This window comes from Typopeltis vanoorti, chromosome 2, assembly GCF_054136105.1.
Source record: "Typopeltis vanoorti isolate ZY-2024b chromosome 2, IOZ_Tvanoo_1.0, whole genome shotgun sequence".
Taxonomy (NCBI): Eukaryota; Metazoa; Arthropoda; class Arachnida; order Uropygi; family Thelyphonidae; genus Typopeltis; species Typopeltis vanoorti.
The window spans coordinates 122,897,554-122,917,174 of NC_143550.1; the positions used below are offsets into that span (position 1 = coordinate 122,897,554).

The 19,621-nt window shown below is 34.7% G+C and overlaps 1 protein-coding gene across 1 annotated transcript in view; it reads left to right on the top strand.

Moving 5' to 3' along the window:
• The window catches only part of sog (chordin short gastrulation), a 157,463-nt gene that overhangs the window by 124,588 nt on the left and 13,254 nt on the right, over nt 1-19,621 (top strand). The window contains exons 14-19 of the mRNA XM_090412886.1: nt 1,627-1,850; nt 3,392-3,523; nt 4,252-4,446; nt 4,906-4,999; nt 12,382-12,530; nt 18,672-18,780. Coding sequence (XP_090269012.1) covers nt 1,627-1,850; nt 3,392-3,523; nt 4,252-4,446; nt 4,906-4,999; nt 12,382-12,530; nt 18,672-18,780 — 903 coding nt within the window. The remainder of the gene's footprint in view (nt 1-1,626; nt 1,851-3,391; nt 3,524-4,251; nt 4,447-4,905; nt 5,000-12,381; nt 12,531-18,671; nt 18,781-19,621) is intronic.

The window sequence follows — 19,621 nt, forward strand, 5'->3', positions numbered from 1 at the left end:
CAAGTTCTTACATACATCATACATCGTCATTCAGAGTTCATACATCGTCTTCCAATATGTAGTGAAAGGCATCAATTCCACGTGAAGAAGGAAATTCCAGCACTTTGCATGGAGAGCGTACGCACCATCAAGACATTAATGATCTGGTGATAGAATGAAACGATTCGAAGCACGATGGGGAGAAGAAAAGACCTGCGTCCATCCATTCATGAAAGGTGTTACATAAAGTTCGATGTCAAACTGCAGAAATGCTTGTTTTCCGGCCTCAGTGTAGATAGCATACTGGAACTTAAACGTTTAAAAACGTTTAAAAAATAACGTTAAAATAAGGACCACTTTTGGAGAATTCAAACGGGAAAATAGGATTAAAAGACGATTAAAAGACAAAAGGAAGCGGCATTGCATCGGATATTATAACTGTGCAGCTATTTACAATTCAACACAGCCTCCTAACAGTTCCAACCACTGAATGTTACTGTAATAAAGGCTGTGGCAAACATGCTGCATGGCGTTCAGCGCTGTGTTCATTTGATGGATGAAACTAATATATGCGGCGTAGTTACGGAACATTTCTGGAAAGAGCGTGCGTCCTGCCAACAGCGAAGTTTGCCTCGTGTCATAGAACTGTTTACGTAATACGGCCTTGGTCTGACATGGAATCCTGAATGCCGAAGCACATTGTAATTATACAATTCTGCTTTTTTTTGTAATTACTATGATGGAATTCTCTGCAAAAGGATCCTAACTGTATCGCAACGAAAATAGTTTCGTCATGCTTCCTTATCCACAATAAAATAGTTGAAAACTATTTAAAAAAATAAAAAAGAAAAAAGAAAGAAAAAATAAATAAACCTCCCAAACACTTTTCAAATCCTAGATTTCAAATCGTAAAATATATTTCAGATGTTCTGAAGGAGCAAGTCAAAGTCAGACCAGACCGAAAGGACTGTGCTTTATAAGTAAGCCAACATAAAATTACTTGGCAGCAAACAAAAATCCTAAGCATGCACTCGATAGTATACTGCTGCCTGCATTCATGAAACAAACATCCTAGCCATATAGTATTAAATGTTACTTTCCATGTACAGCCTAGACTTGTTTCCTCTCAGCTTTTGAATACATGCTGGGGCACTCTGTAGAAGTTAAATATGCAATCCATGCATGTTGAGTGAGAGGCCAAAACGTTATCGGAAACGACAATTAAAGTTGTTTAACTTGTTCAATACAAGAGCAAAAAATTTCAGTATTTCTAATCCGACGTAAACGTGAGAATTACTTTATTTTCATGGGGATTGCATTTTATTTCAAAAAAAGCTAGGTTATCGTGATTTCAAGGTAGGTCATTTTAAAAAATATATAAATCAAATAGCAATTTATTATAAATTAAATACCAATTCATTTCAAGTCCCTGATAATAATTATTTCATTACTCATTAAACATTTATTAAGAACTAAGTAACTAAATTTAACATTATTTATTTATGCTTAATTTTCGCTTCCCTATATTTCATTACTCTTCAGTGATGTTTAATGGCATGTACAGTATATTTATTAAACAGTCTAATGACTTGACTAAACACACAAGGCAAAACAAATTGACTGTCCTATGTTTGTACCCACTCCTAGAAATTCCAATCCTTCTCTCTGGGGGAGGAAATAGCTCAGTTGCTGGAATGGCATGGCTTGCCGTAGATAAAGACTGTATTCTTCATTACCAAGTGTATGTCGCCGGTTTTGACAAAGACACTGGAGGCCAACGCGAGCGCCATCTAGTGGAACTGCTTGAAGTTCCACCGAGTAGTCATGAGATGCCGCAACAAAGAGTGCTGAGAAAATTTGATGGTGAACAGGTTAGTGTTTTGTAATAAAGAAGTGTTAATGTTTGTATTCCAAAGGTGCAAAATACCATTAGCTGTCCCCAAAAGCTTCATCCTTAACTGTTCAATTATATAGCATTTATATGATTTAAATGTAGACTGAATTTGCAATCTTTTTTTAAAATATATATAAATATATTAAATTATGTAATAGAATTTAATAAGTATTTATTAATCTTCGTAGTAAATAACACCAGTATATCAATTCCTCTGAATACTATAAACATAATCATAAATGGACGAATTTCAGCATCAATCCACTTGTAACTTTAATTTGCCCAACAGTATAAGATTTGCTTGTGCAGTTATATATATATTAATATGTATCCACCCAGAAACAAATGGTAATCAGGAAACCTTGTTCTGCAAACCAAAAGCTGAACTTTTTCATGCACTGTAAGGACATGTGGTCTCACACCGGGCAATGAAGATCGTCTACCACTGTTAAATTTACACGCATCGATCTCTAAATACTGTATGAATTCAAATTGTTTTCAAAATTTTTCCATGGTTTAAATACCGTCACAGCCTCGACGCATTACTCCAAAATTACATTCATGTATTCTCTTATAGCTATTTACGTAAAATTCGGGTTAAAATTGTATAGAAGAGAATTTCCAACTGACAAACAACATCCCTGCGACAAAGCTATTCAAAGGGCTGTTATCATTTTTTTTTGCATATTGATTTGTGGCAGTGTTGCTTGCTTTTCCTTAACGAATAAATAAATATACTTCAAAATCTGATTTCATTAATGAGGTAGGTTTCCTTTTGTTTGAGGCTGATGAAAACAATGCAAAAGCGTAATAGTCTTTGTGACTGTCACCACAACCACAGTATTACATACAGATAATTTTCAAACAACGTGAGTTGTTGTTTTTTTTTCTTTCAGCTCGTTATGTACGTGATTTAGATCACGCAGTTCAACAGCTAGACGATGACTGCGTGATCTAAGTCACGCAGTGAAGCAGTTATACTACAACTGAATACACTGCAACAATAAAATAATAAATAGTAATACCGTTTAAAAATGTAATGGGTTTTAGTTGGAATTACGGTCGATATAATTAAGATTATTAAGCCAGTGTAATGTTTATTAATTGAATGCATTCCTCGTTCAGTTTTCCTGCTCTCTCTCTATCTCTCTCTCTTTTTTTCAATTTGTTGCTAATAAATAAGTTCGCTGCCTCACTCCTCACTATTCACTTGAGCAACCAGGTGGCAAAATGACCTAAAGACACTGCCACTTGGAAAAGGAACAGGAAGTACCCATTTGTAACATGCTGGCCATTCCGCACCTTTCAATGTTCCTTTGAATTTCTTTAGAAAGACTATACGTTAATTATAGTTTAAGGCCTGTGTATACTACTATACTCTATATTCTGTGCTAATATACTAAGCGTTTGCTTACTTTATGGGGATATGCTGTTCAGTGCTTCTAATTTGATACTAAGTAAAAGAAACGTTTTCTATCATCTGAGCTTTTACTAGACCGTGATGTATGTGTCTTACAGGCAGAAGACGCTGCGGATGATTTGAATGCCAGGACGCTTGCATATTTACATTCTGGCAATACCTACCTCCTGGTGACATCCAAAATTCCAGGTCGTGGAAAATCCGTAGAACTAAAGGCCCGGATCGCGGAGGTATGTTTATTTCCCTATACTGTATTCGTTAAAAAAAATGGTAATTACAAATTCGTAACTAATATATTATTTTGTCAATGACATTCTTCCTTTTGTTTTCATATCGCAAAAGTATTTGCTAGTTTTCTAATTACTAATGTTCTATTTATTCCCAAGAAAATATTCATAATAAATCATTAGCCTCCTATCTTACAGATGATTTACCAGGCATATCAGATTCACGAAGTTATGTACTAAATATTCTGTACCTAGAAAAGCATTTCCTCTCTTACAAACTTTCTTTATAATATTTTTAAGGAATTGCGCTATATGATCAAATTCCTAGTTACGAAGTTAACTACTTTGCGTAAATATTTCTCGCAGGAATTGTTTTGACCTGATCATATAATAAAATAGTTAATATTTATGACAATCCCGTTCATTACAAGTTGGAATTATATATTGACAAACATCTTGCCATGGGAATTCTACTCCACAGCCTTAGCAGCGAAGAGGAGACGTTATTCGCTCAGCCCTGCAATTGCCTACTACTTCACTTCGACAGCAATCATCTTGTTTCCCAAAGCGTGGTCCGCGTCCCGGTACCGATCTATGGGGAATTCGGGAAATTTAATTCATCTGAAACATACCAAATAAACGACTACTGTATATAATAAACTGCCTTTGAGTTATGAGGACATTTAAAAAGTTAACGGTCAATTCAAACTCGACCTATTTTTTCATTTCAGATTCCTGTCCCAGTGAACTGCCTTCCGCGTCATAACGTATTTTCTCATCCTAATGGTCAACCTTACCAAGAAGACGGTTCGAACGATATCTATGAGACGGATACTATCCACAAATGTTTCTATGAAGGAATGGTGTTCGAAGATGGTGTCCAGTGGAAAGGAGAGCACGAGAACTGTACCATGTGCTCCTGTCAGGTAAGTGCGACTTCGAAATTTTTTGTCTAAAGTGAACAGGGACCAGCTTCCCTGTGTGTGTATGTGTGTGTGTGTGTGTGTGTGTGTGTGTGTGTGTGTGTGTGTGTATACTGCATTTAATTTTAATGTTTAAATTTAATTTTAATGACTATAATGACAAAGCTACTAAAATCCATTAAAATGAACAGTCATTATATAATGAAAGAGCTGTCCTTCTTCTCTCCCGTCTCGTTTTTTCAATGTTCATTCTTTGTGTTATCGCCTACTGCAACGATATTAAATTATGAAGGAAATACCGAAAAAATACTGGAAAATGACTTACAGCAGCTTTTTGATGTTAATTGTGATAGCGCAGAAAATTAAGTTTAAAAAAAAGTAGCTTCGTACATTATAATTTTTGGTACTGTATCTGCAGATTTTTAGTAATATATTTTAATGTTATATTTACTTTTTGTGTAGAGAGGTCGAGTGGTATGTGATCGAGTGGTATGTCCTACACAGACGTGTTCAACCTCTACCACCCTACCAGGTGAATGCTGTCCAAGTTGTTCTGGTAAGTTATGTCCAATATAATAGAAACCTACGTATTAATACCTTCTTTGAAAATGTTATGAACTTACTGAATTATTCAATTTCCCACTCATAAAGATTTACTGTAGAATAATGTTCTTCATCACCGATCTCCACAATATCTATCTTCAATGGCTTAAGAACTTGGTGTGTATTATACAAGAACTGATAAAACATTAATATGTAGCGACCCGCTGTGAATCATGAATATCAAGAATATGCGATAGTGCGTGTGACATGTATATAGCAGCAGCAGCAGCAGAAAGAAAGAATGTGTGACGCTAATTGACTGTACAACCTCTATATAAGAGAGGTCACCGTAGGTTATAGTATAGCATATGATTGTATCAGTCATATTGTACAGCGATTTGTGACCATGACAGCTGCACATTCATGGTCACAAATTATTTAGGCTAAATCTAAATACTGCGCCTGTCTACTGACAATACAAGAAATAGGTGCTGCGAGATACCCCGATACTTATACTGGCTTGTCTTATACCCTTAGTTGCTTCTGTCATAATTCCAAACAATACAATACAATTGTTTGAAATTATGACAGAAGCAGCTAAGGGTATAACACCAGCCAGTATAAGTAAATCAGTTAATTGCTTTAAAAAAAAAAAAAAAAAACTGTCAGCTTTGTAAGAGACCTTGTCAGAGCTTAATTTCCCCAAACCTAATACTGCATCAAACGCAAAAAAAAAACATAAATAAATACTTATAGGTAAAATAATAATAATATCTTTTACAAGTTCTCTTAGACAGTTTGAAAGTTGCTGGCAGTAAGATACAAATATAAAAAGTAACTGAGACTGCATATCCATATAAAGTATTAGAACAAATGTATATGAGATGAAAGGTATTTGGATATACTCAGAGAGAATGCTGCTATTACATTATTTAAGTGAAATGAACGAATTGGACTAGTAAAATAAATGTTTCCTAAATAAACTAGGAACAAGTATAGAATAACAGAATTAAATTGCAAACAGCAATTACAACTCGCTACATTCTGATGAGGGGGGGGTAGGGGAGACGAATCCGAGCCAAAGTTAATTGCGCACTTCCCTTGCAGTACTGTTGTTCAGCCATGTAACAAATTCCAAGCAAGTGAAATCAGCAGAGGGTGGACAATGGAAATATATAAAAGAAAGTAGTGTAATAAGGAAAAAAACGGTTATTTCGCTGTTATAATCGTCTGTTGTTTAGAAACACGGATTACATTATTAGATCCCTCTAATGTCTAGAGTATTTATGGCATAAAACTGACATCCATGACTAACAGAGACCTGTCCCTTTGCTTCTTGAGGTGCATTGTTCTTTGCATACTTCGCAATCTTCTGCTCGTCTGGCTAATTAAGAAGCCACTAAAAAAAGTGCTCTTGAAATCAACACACTCTGCCATCGGTCGTATTTAAGAGACGTTTCTATGGCAACGTGCCAGCATCTGAAGAGTGATGGTTGGGCAGAGCGACAACAACAAGATATGGTTGTTTAACACTCAGCCATGAGCTACGAGAACCTCGTTCGTAATTAACTGGAGAAGTTCCTTGCCAATTTTGATACCACTTCATCTCCCCAAGATGGGAGTTGGCTTTATATTAACGGTGAGTGCCTAATCACTGCCGTATGGTTATCCTTCTATTTGTATATCATCGCATGAAGATTACGTGTCTAATCTAAATAAACGATTTCCTTTCTCCTCCCGCATCAACTGCCTAGTCTTCAAAAGTGTCTAGGTCAGTATTTTCTTGGACCAGGAGAACTTTCTACCTTAACGATGGTAAGAAATAAAAATAGTCTCGATAAATAAATAAATAATTGCACTCCTGCACAGAAATAAATGAAGGAAAACCTCGCTTTTCGTGTATGCATATTTCACTTCTGACGCAGGTTTCATTCTAATTAAGGATGCAACTATAACTGTAGTAAAGGATGGCACAAAATGATGATTTGTCAAAATAATGTAATAGTTGTTTTTATATTTATGAAAGTAAAATTTAAATAAAAGTGTCTTCTTAAAATAAAGTTAAAAGAAAAAAGAAAATAGAGCAAAAATAACAGTTCTTCCCACATTTATTTTAGCAGGCACTTTTAGTATCTGCCGTTCAGTTTTAACAAACAAAATAGATTTTGGGTGCGTTAATAATCATTTTCATAAGTCTACTTAAACAAACGTTTATTATTATTATTATTATTATTACTCAATAGGTATAAGAGGAACACTGCATACATGGTTCAAGAACTACCTCTCAAACAGAACACAAGTAACAAAAATAGGTACATGTCACAGTCGGAGTATACAAATAAAACACGGTGTATCTCATATTATCACCCACTCTATTCAACATATACATTAAAGATGTTCATAACATATCCATAAGAAGTCAAATATTTCAGTACGCAGATGACACCGCACTACTAGCAATCCACACAGACATCAACACGGCTCTCTCCAAAGCACAACAAGACCTAAATGAAATCACAACAAACTTTTACCAAAACGCAATTGTAATCAACGACACCAAAACACAGATGTTGATAATACACAACCCAAGAATCATGCGCCCCGCATCACTATCGATACACTGTCACACATACCTCTGCATTAACAACAAAAATACCTGCCAATTTTCCGAAATTAAACCTGTAAAACATGCAAAATACCTCGGTCTGTATATAGATTCCCACCTAAAATGGACAAAACATACAGAATACCTACACACCGAACTCCGGATCATCGCAGCAAAACTCTTCCAAATTAAAGACATTATTCCATTCAACATAAAAAAAAAATTCCTATATCACGGTATCTGCGAATCCCTACTCAGATACGGAATAACAGTCTATGCAAACACGTCAAACAGTCACTTAACAAAATTAGAAACATTACATAGGAAAATCGTGTTAACAGTGATCTGGACACCTTACACACAACAACCAATATCCGACCAGCACATGGCGGTACACAGAATACTGAGCATTAAAAACCTGAAACACTACATGACATTAACAAGGAATTACTTCAACATCACCTATCGAAACAACAGAGACACATATCGTATAACACGACCTACAACAATCCTCTACATCCCTACAACCCTTCAACAATTCATACGGTTCTTTTGTGAGATCACATCAGATACCCAGGCGCCTCAACAACCTACCAAGAAATTTAAAACACATAGATAACTACAGAACATTAAAACACGAACTCTGGAAAATATACCAACAAAGTTAATATACCATTAACACTAATATACACATTACAAATCACCAGCATCCCATACATAAACAGCAGCAACAACATAAATAGTGAAGCCTAAATCCCACTCTCTTCACAAAAGCTAACCCAAGCTTCGAAGTAGGTGGGATTAACTCGCCTCACTCAACCACACGTAATCCTTATAACCAAAGAAGCAGATTATGTAATAAAATAGTTAGTAAAGTATACAACAATAAAGAAGATACTGATTATTACGTGATAATATCATTAATAATACTCTTATGTAACATGGGAAAAAATGTAATAAATTATTCTTATAATTAAAAAATTATATAAACAAAAAATTATTATACAAAAAAATTCTGAATAATCTTCATTGTTAATATTAGAAGAACATGTGTTGTAAATACATAATATAGAGGCAAAAAAGTACTATTAAAATTTTAGTTGAAATCAATGTAGAAAATGCAGCACTTAGTGCTGAATTCTGTAAAATCATAAGTTGCAATGTCACTCAAGATGTTTATTGTATGTGTAAATATTTTAGCAATAAATTACTATTATTATTATTATTATTATTATTATTATTTAAAATAAAAAATAAAAATAAAAATTATTATTATTGGCTACTCCTATTCTATGGAGTCCTTAGACTCTTCGAGGGAGGCTCTAGACATCATGCCAAGAATTCCCAACATTTGCGCCGTATTTTTCATACTTTGCTTTGAACTCATTCACAGTCATGGCATCCACAACACACTCTGGCCACCTATTCCACTCATTCACGACTCTCCAAGCAAACAAAATTCTATTCTAACACCTTTGCTATCCTTTGCTAACTACGCTCTTGCTCGTTACAAGGATGGACCCCTATTTCTCTCACTATCAGAACTGCAGTGAAAATATTCCTCTGTATTAATCTTGTAAAAACCCTTCAGTAATTTGTATGTCTTAATCATATCATACCTTTTCCGCCTGTCAACTAATTTCTATAACCCACAGATCTTCAACCCGTCCTCGTACGATTCATTCCATAGACCTGCTACCATCTTGGTCACTCTCCTCTGGATCCTCTCCACCTCTTCTTCATCATCAAGAAACCCAGTGACCAGGTCTGCATGCAGTAGCCAAGATGGAGTCTTATCAAGGCTCGATAAAGAGGTATAATAACCTGCTCGTCAAAGTATTCTTGAGTAATCCGATGAGTTGCTTTAGCCACTTTTGCAATGTGCCCTAACCTTAACTCCCTATACACTAACATTCCCAAATCTCTGAATTCATAAATTTTCTGGAGTACGGTTCTATGAACGTGGTACGCGGCTGGTAATCTTTTCACCCAAAATGCATAACCTTACATTTTGCGACATCAAAGTGACATCATTTTCCTTTTCCCAGACCGCGGTCTATCCAAATCATCCAGCAAAATTTTAACATCTGTAATAATTATTGTTCAACACAAGTTTGCATCATCGGCAAACAACTGAACAGTTCCTCTCAGATCCTTTCCTATATCATGTACAAATTAAACAGTTGGAGGTCCAAAAACAGAGCCATGCGCACGTCACTAGGCACGGGCCTTTGCCTTCGTTTAGACTCTATTCCTGAATAAACTACTCTCTGATATCTGTCCATAAACTACCCCCCTCTTATCCACTTTACCATCTTCATATCAATCCCCATGTGCTGCAATTTATTGATTAGAATTCCATGGGGTATCCTGACAAAGATATTCACTTCAAAAATATTCGCTGTTCCATACGAAAACAGGTGTTAAAATTTCATTAAATTTATAAAGTACAGACTGTTTTTGTGAGGAAACACATACAACAATCCCTCGATTAATGCGCATAATGCGTTCTTCAAAACAGGCGCATTAATCCAAAACGCACTAATCGAATATAATAACCTATGGGAAAATGCATAATTCATTCCTCAGATTTCTTTCTTGACCCTTAATTTTTTTTATAAAAGGTATAGGGTATGTCTCAGGGCCTAGTTAAAGGAAAATCATGAAGCTGAAAGACAATAAAACATATTCAGAATATACATTTATTATTCTGCTTCTTAACAAAGAATTGAGCTAACGTAGTTTGGCGGGCATTCTGTTTCTTTTTTTCATACAACTGACGATATGGTCCTATTGCCTCGTCTGCAAATTTTACTGGTTCTCTCTTCACCAGGGTCAGTCTCTAAGCATTGCTGCTTAAAAACTTCGATTGTACCAAAACCATTTTCAAATTGTTTCTATGAAACCTCTTTGTCAGTGATTAAATTTTCTTCATATTCTTCAGGATCTTCCTGCTGTACATCTAAATTTAGCAGGTCGGAATCACTCAACTTCTCAGAATGAGATTTAATTAACTTAAGATTCATTTGAAAAGTCTCTAAAATCATTTGCACAATGTGGAAGAATGTGCTTCCAAACGGCTCGCATATTGCTGGCAGTAATTTCATTCGACTTTACGACTTTATAACCAGGCTGAGATTTCTCTGATTTGGCTAGAAAAGTCCTGGAAGGCATTCACTTCCAAAAACAGGCTGGTTTTGTCGACATTAAATATTTGTTGATCACAATAGTCCCCTTCTTACACAATTTTCTTCAAAATCTCTGGATATCTCCTTATCTGCACTTGCAGCTTCGCCTGTGGTTAGAACATTATGTAGGCTATTCTCTTTTTGAAACGCTCAAATCACCCACCACTAAAGTGGAATTCTTCTTCTTTTCCATCATTGATAGCCCTTTCTTTACAGGTTACAAAGAGACAATGCTTTTGATTTAATAAGGTCAGTGTTTAGCGGGATCCGTTTTTGGTTACAATCTTCGATCCATGTAAAAAGAAGTCTCTCTAATTCAGTCATTATAATACTTTGATTTCGAGTACATGCATGATGAACTGGAAGCAGCCTTACCTTTCTCTTTGTATTCAGCATTTGATTCACCCATTTTTGTGTTCTTGTCCTATCTCTGCTCTGGACTCGCCTTGTTCATTTTTCTTTATTATTTCAAGTTTTTCTTGCAATCAGATTACTTTTCGAATCATTTTTACACTTCTACGTTTTGCTCTCTAATTCTTTTATTCATGATTAAAGGTTAGGAAAATAATTTAAAACAAAAAATTAAGGAAAACAATTGTACGAGATATGATCAGCAAAATGCTATGCAAAGCAGTAAACATAAATTTTGGCGGTAAATTTGAAACGTAGTGTACATGGAAATAGTGTAGTACGCCATAAAAAATAACTTTGTAAAATGTTTCAAATCGGTAACTAAATTATTTCATTCTGGTGAGTGATTTTTTACATAAGTCGGTAACTAAATTATTTCATCCTGGTGAGTGATTTTTTTAAAATAGTTAGCCATAAAAAATGTATAGATTGAAAATTTTTAAAATCTGTGACATTTATTTTTAAGATTTATATAGGCGCACCAATCGAATTTGAGTATCGAAAAAAAATGACGCACTAATCGAAAACGTACTAATAGGGGGCGCATTAATCGAGGATTGCTGTACATTTATACTTAGAATTTGATAAAGGGCATGATTTATGTCCTTTTCCTTCTTTCTTTCTTTCTTGTATTTCTTGAACAGTACAGAATGCAGGTTAAATGTAACTCCTCTTATACGTTCCAGAAAGCTTGATGCCATTTTACTTGATCAAAAACTACATCTAAATGGCAACGGCTAGAACCACTGAACTCCCTCTTATCATAACTTAAAGCCAAGTAACCAATGCCAAACAAAAATCTAATAATTAAATGTGATTACTGATTTTAAAAAAATGTTTAAAGCTAAGGTTGCTATCATATAGTTAGGAATTGTCTAACTTGTTGTCCAAAAGATCATTGGCATATCCACGCAAATTCGAAACGCTTCTCTACTTTATGATATCTGCTGTACTTTCATATCATATAAAACATTCATAAACTATCAATGGTGTTCATTTTCGCATCAAACAACCAATAATATATATATATTTCGGAATAATTTGGCATGACAAAACTATTCAGAAATGAATAGCACAGCGACCACCATTTCCTGCACGCACAAACAAAATGAACATAGTATGAATTGGATTTAAGTTAATTAAATGTACATGCAGTCGAACTAATATCTAATACGAATATTGTCATTTCAGGAGAAAAAAATGGTGCAAACAATTCAACAGGACAAGCTGCGACTAGTTGTTACTTTGATGGTGACAAAAAGTATCACCTAGCAGGGACAAAATGGCATCCTTACATTCCTCCGTTTGGATTCAGCAAATGCGCTCTGTGTAGCTGTGAAGTAAGTACCAGGTATCATATGAATATTAAAGTATTATTTGATTAGAAAGGGAAAGAAATAATGAGAGGCAAACAGCTGGGAGGGGGTACAGACGAACAAGAAAGATGAGAACCCGACATTTATCCAATAACTACATGACCAATAGCAACTCTAAGACTGATGGCCAAATGGTATGCTCTCATGTGTTTTGCTATTATTCCAAGTAGGGTTATTATTATAATCTAATAAGTACTTTGATACTTGGGAAATGAGTTCCTCCAGCATTGGTAACTTGAAAGTGTTTTTAAAAAACCATCTTCTACTTTCTGTTTTCTAGGTCATCTACTCAAAAGTAGTATGCCATTTTGGATGTCCAGCAGGCTTTCTTCAATAGTTATCTTTAGTACGATTAAACTGGGCGTTGTAGGAAAGGCAACTGGCACGGAGTACTACCAGGGGATTAGTTTATTCACACTGGTGAATAAAATTTCTGAACTACAGAATGAAGTATAGTTAAATCGTGAGCGCCACAAATTTTGTTTTCACTATGTGCACAGGCATAGCAATCATCATGCAACTCCATGACATACATTGTATGGCATCGAAACAGTATATCTGAATTAATAGTTCACTTCAGAATAAAAATTAAGCAGCAATAAAAATATTTTTTCGAGAATTCAACTCTGAATATCAACAACAAACCTTCTCTAGCACAGAGTTCTGAGGTCAACAAACATCAACATTTCCTACCTCTACTTCGGTGCAGCATTTCTTCTACAATGGTGACCCAAAAAAATTCTTGTATTTTTAAGTTGTATTTTTAATTTTTTTAATTTTTGTGTGTGTGTCATAATAAATAGCCATGTATGTTTTGTTTACCAAATTAAAAACTTTGCTTGTGCGAACAAAATATTATATGAATCATTTAAGATTACTGCTAAGGTGATTTCTTATGGTTTAAAGACGAGTTTCCAAAATCATCTAATTTAGGACCTTTTCTTTATGAATTTGAACATAACGTAGTAGAAGAAATCAGAATATATTCAAAGCGAAAGGCAAAGGCGCCTATGAAGAAAAGTACTGCGTTAATTCAAAACATTTCTCAAATCAAACAATGAACCTCTTCTGGACGAGTACTCAGTCCATCTTGAGACACCGCGTCAATCCAGTACCTAATCCAGTATAAACATGTATAATGTCGGTCGAACTTAGTACTCAAACAGGAACTTTATGACGTTATGTTCATCAGATTGGAAAGGTTGACAAAAGCCATTAGTTTGTTCCGCACGTGTTTTCATAGAATCGTTCTACAATTACTGAGAAGAACATTTCATCAAGCAAATTGTGTTACCTTATATAAAAAGCGGATCTGCTTAAAGCCTTACACATAAAATGAACTAGTCATGTCATTCGATTGGAAAAAGCACTTCCGAAAAAGATTCAAAACGTTCAAAGGAGTTCGAGAACGTCATTTGTGCATTTTGTGAAATTTTGAGTAGGTGGTAACTTAGATGGTCAAGTAAACAGAGCTTTGCTACCAACATAATGTAGTTTCTAATTCGAACATTCTGTGTGTTCGAATCCAACTATGGCAGGGATGTTTGTAAAAGTTCTTAGATGTGGATAGTTTTTATCACCCAGTGATGAAAACTTTGCTTATTGGAGGCTCGAGGAAATTTGAAAAAAAATTATGTTCAGTCTTCTCTACATGTATATAGTAGTATATAGTGTTCTGTAAAAGCATTACCTAGTCAACTGGTCCACTGAAAGCGAGTGCTCCGTCAACAAGACGAAATGCTAAACCACAAACAACAACTCGGATGATATGGGGAAAAAAAGGAAGCAAAAAACGAGAGACATATCATCCTCACCCAACATACAGCTCAGACGTGGCGCCATCTAGTTATCACTTATTCTGATCAATGGCCTACTTCCTTTGGAGACTACACTTGCCAGTGTTAAAGTGATTTCTCTGCTGTAACTGTAAAATTATTCTCATTTCTTCTCCTTTCTTCCTTTTCCTGGTTTTCCATCCTGAATATTAGGAAAAATCCTTCGATATCATTTGCACTTCATGATATAGTGGAAATCCGATTATTCTCCTTGCAGACATTAAACTGGCCTTCGATTTTACTAAGTGAAATCCTTCTTATATCGTTTGCAGTTCATGACAGAGTAGAGATATGCTCATTGTCGTTGGAGACATTAAATAGTTATCTTAAAAGGAGCAGCAAAAATTACCGAATTATATTTAGATTACATAATTAGTATAATTCATTTTATCTAATTCTATACACGACAATAATTTAAAATTATTCTAAACATACGCTTAATTTCAATTTAAAAAAAGTAGCATTTACCGAAAATATCGTAGCGATCGTCGATGTTAGATATTTATGCATTTCTCACTGAATGTGAATGCAGAAAAGTTTAAGAGGTAACATCGGGCATAAATTTTACCAGATGAAAAAGTACTTTACGAGGTAAGAATTATTTAGAGAATTATTTTGTGGGGAAATGTTGGAAAATAGGGAGAAGTTATTTGTAGCTATATAAACTAAGCTTACAATCACATTCTTATCACGCATTTTTATAATATATTAAGCCAATAATATTTCAACATGTGCGAACATAAAATAGTTTTCAGCCTCTTTAACATCTGAAGAAGAAAAACTGCTAATAATGCTCTAATAGTGATAGTTACTGTAAGCCTTTAGGGTAGCTACGATATGCTAGGTAATCGACTCCACGATATTCCCGCGACTCCACTGGCATCGTACTCTAGGTAAACATAATGAATTCCTGTAGTTTGTTAGCGCAAGTCCTTCTCATGAACATCTTGAATTAAAAAAGACGCTTAAGGAGATTCAGATCTAGTACGTGACGGGGATCAATCCATTAAAGTAAATTCACTTTGTTATCCTGTAGCCATTCCCCGACGTACGACCCATGCCTTGTGACAAATGATAAGAACCGGAAATCTTCACTCTATCAAAACTTTTCTCTAATCCTTGCCCACTTGGTCAGAGCTATATGTTCTGGTTAGACATGAGTGATATCTATAATGGTTGCTTGCTGTTATATCCTATCTAGACAGTGTTCTACAAGCGATGCGTTCATATACTTCACCTGCAACCACTTGTTGTAAATGAATGCATACAGCCATTTGACCGACCGAAGAATATCCACACCACGATGCTGACTTTATGTTTTCAGTTTATCAAGTCATTCTCTCTCTCTCTCTCTCTCTCTCTCTCTCTCTCTCTCTCTCTCTCTCTCTCTCTCTCTCTATATATATATATATATATATATATATATATATATATATATATATATATATATATATATATATATATATATATATATATATATATATATATATATACCTGAGACACTGTTTAACGTGGCCATCCTGTCAACGCAGTGGTTTCCGAGACACTTTCAGGCCAATCTAGTTCCCATTATCATCCCTTCGAAGACACCAAGGTTATCCCATCATACTTGAATGTAGATACTATCTCCTGGAGACTATTACTTATTTATAGTTTTAACCTGATAGGTACTGATATTTTTGATACTGCGTGTATAACTCTAGTGGATCCTTTATGATGAAAGAATCGCAAATGTAAAATCTCTGATTTAGCCGAATACAAGACATACAACATGTATGCTGTATATTTCTTTATAGCTAACAAGATAAATTGTAATTTTTTAATACATATTTTCCAGAAAGTGACATGAACAGTTCATCTCGCTTGTATTTATTCTGATTACAGCAGAGCGCAATTCTTATTCGTTCTGAAGTGCGATACACTGCACAACTACCTAAGCCTAATTGACGACCTTGCTTTTAAAAGTTATATTTATAAGTAGTAAAAAAATGAGGAAATTCTATCCTATGAAAAGACCACCCAGACTGCGTTTTTTTATCCATACCATGCTTTTGGCGCCAGTTTTGACATTAGTTGTCTATTACAGAGATGATCACTCATAACTTATTTGTCAAACGAAGGTGAAGTGTCATTTCTGGTAACTGCTTATAGTGGTTGCAATGTCGTCTTCATTTCCGTAAAACACACTACCAGTTAACGTATATCTTACTGTAAAAACAGATTCACTGTATAACTTCGGGGCACTGAGGAGATATATTACAGTAATAAGCAATTTGACCATCCAAATTAAGCGATTACGGCAGCCACTCTTTTATCACGTCTTTTACAACAGATAAATCAACGAATACATAGAGTACTTTAGTGCTGTGTCGTGCATTCCAGCCCGTAAAGATAAGAATACCTGACAGAATCCTGTTTCATAATTTCAAGGAGTCAGCAATGAATATTCACACGACTGCTTCTCTCATAAATACAACTTCCTACAGAAAGGCTCCGATGACGCAAGACTTTCACCTTGTGTAAAACAATACACGACCTCCTTGGAAAAATTATTCACGCAATTACACTGTGGCCTTGGACCACAAATTGCCACACAAATGCTTCGTTTATCTATTTAAAAAAGAACGCTATGACAAACAGAATTTTTTTTCTTTTATCGCTACTCATTAGCAAATCCATTATTCATGTTTCAAGAAAGACAGAGGCGTAGTTCGCTGATTCCCATAAAATAGCAGATCCTCGTTGCAAAAAGAGCACTGCCAAAATTTGCATGGATTCATTTAATCTTGCAAAACAGGATTAGCATCACAAATAAAAGTTTTCCTTTTATTAGAGTTGATTACTTGCCAATTCTACTTAAACAAAACCAAATGAAAATATGTATACATTGATCCAGCTTATTCTGAAAATCAACATTTATATGACAACCTTTTTGGTATCATATGTATTTCGTAAAAAAATTTATGAAAATTCATTTCGTGTTTCTAATTGCTGGTCTTCCACTTCCGTATGAAACCGGCAGAAAAAAGAAGAAGAAAACAGCTGATACGTGACCAAAGAATAAGGCGATTCTTTCATGCACCTGTACAAGACAGAGAGAGAGAGAGAGAGAGAATCATATGTGTTTGTTTACACAAATATAAATTTTACGATGAATTTTTTAGAACCTCAAATGATCCATACTTATTTGGAATATGAACATCTTTGAAGTATAGCTGATGGTGTGGCAGTAAAAGCATAAAAAATATTTCGAGAGAAGTCGATGATATAATACTACTCAACTATAATATAATATTAACAATTATCATAATACCACTGTAATACCACTCAACTTCCACCTATCTGAAAAATAATATCGCTTACATCTCAGACTGAAATATCCATTATGGTTTACATTTCTAAATAAATAAATGCAAATCCTAGTAGGGATGTTGACTACTTCATATTATTACGCGCGCGCGCACACACACACCGATATATAGAAATTGTACCGCTAGTTAGGAATCCAGTTTAGTAATTTTCCACTCTTAGTTGACCATTCTTTCCTCACTCTTTTCTAAAATAAGAAGCTTTAAGGATTGTTTCGACTCCATTTAGATACAAAAATAATGTTTAAGATTTTTGCTTTATTCTCTCACTTTGCCTTCTCCAGCGACTGTTGTGAATGCTCACTTCTATTATGACTTTCTGCGGCTTGCAGTTATCCATGGTAATGAATAATAAATTACTTAACCCTTGTTATTTGTTTAAGGAAACAAAATTGAACAAATTTAGACAACAGCAACTACTAAACTCGGAGCGACACACAACTGATCGGTCTGATCATATCTAAACAGCTACTATTTTAATGCAAGCAGCTCGACGGCTCCATTGATGTAAGCAAAGACCTCTGAACCAAACCACATTCAAATTGGTTTATAGAGAATGTCACACCACTAATTTCATTCCTTGTTGAATAGAAATGATCGATATTAAACATGGATCGCTATGAGGCAGGTTACTAATATAGCTACAGCAAGTATATATCAACTAGTGATAAATAAAATAAATAAAAATAAATTATGTTTCCCTTTACTGCAGCATATTACGAATTGAAATCAACCCCAAATGTGCATATATAACGTCCCAACGTATATACTGGGGAGAATTAAATACCTTATTTGGAAGTTGAAATATCTTCATCAATAAATAATAGTTATCGTATTTTTAAAGCATTCCCAAAGTTGAATTCTTCAACATTATTGCTCCACATACATTTCTTTACTTACAGGCTGACACTTTATCAGTGGAATGTAAGAGAATCACTTGTCCTCCACTGCCATGTCCAGAGAAGGAAGCATATAGAGATCACCCTCTTGCTTGCTGCAAGAAGTGTCCAAGTAAGTAATATACTTATTTACACAAAATGAATTTCAAAATTATGCATGTACGACTTGAAATTCCGAAAAAACAAACTGGAAAACTTCTGAATCAAAAGCTATCGGTAACATAAACACAACGGAAACCGCCCACATGGTCCACTGCAGTTGGATTCTTGTGTCTTCCCGTGTCTCTTTGAAACATACTCTTTTCATTCTTAGAGAATACAGAAGTAAATTCACATGCAGAAATGTCTTTAAAGGGGAAAAAAAAAGTTAAATTGTTCATAAACATTTCTGCTATCTTATAATTGTAGATGTTTCAGTATATTTCTTAACGCGGATGATGAAAACTAATATAAAATACTGCTATCACACCTCAGGTTTCTGGGAAACTTGGATGTTCTTTATTAAGATAAAATTACAACGCCAAATTACTCCAGAAAACGTATACACCTGAAATAGCACTTCAGGTGTCGATCAGTGTAATTAAGGAAACAGCAAAAAATAGTGGAAAACTAATGTGAGAGCAAAAATTGCATGTCGTTTTTAATTTAATTTTAAAAATAAACGAAACAATTATCAGGAGAGAAAAACGAAAAAGTTTCAAATATGTTTACGGAGTGCCACTGCAATTGAACAAGTTACAGTAATAACTGCAGTCGTTCCATCTTTAAATTTATATCATATCACCCAGCGATATTCGGCACGGTGAATAAATACAGTGCATGTTTCACTACGTTTCATTCATCAAAAAATTCAGCATATTTTTTATTGTAAATTATATTAGACCATTCAGTATAGCAGCTGTGTATTTATAAATTTTAGTCCAATTTCAATAAATCGAAAACGAAATGTAAAG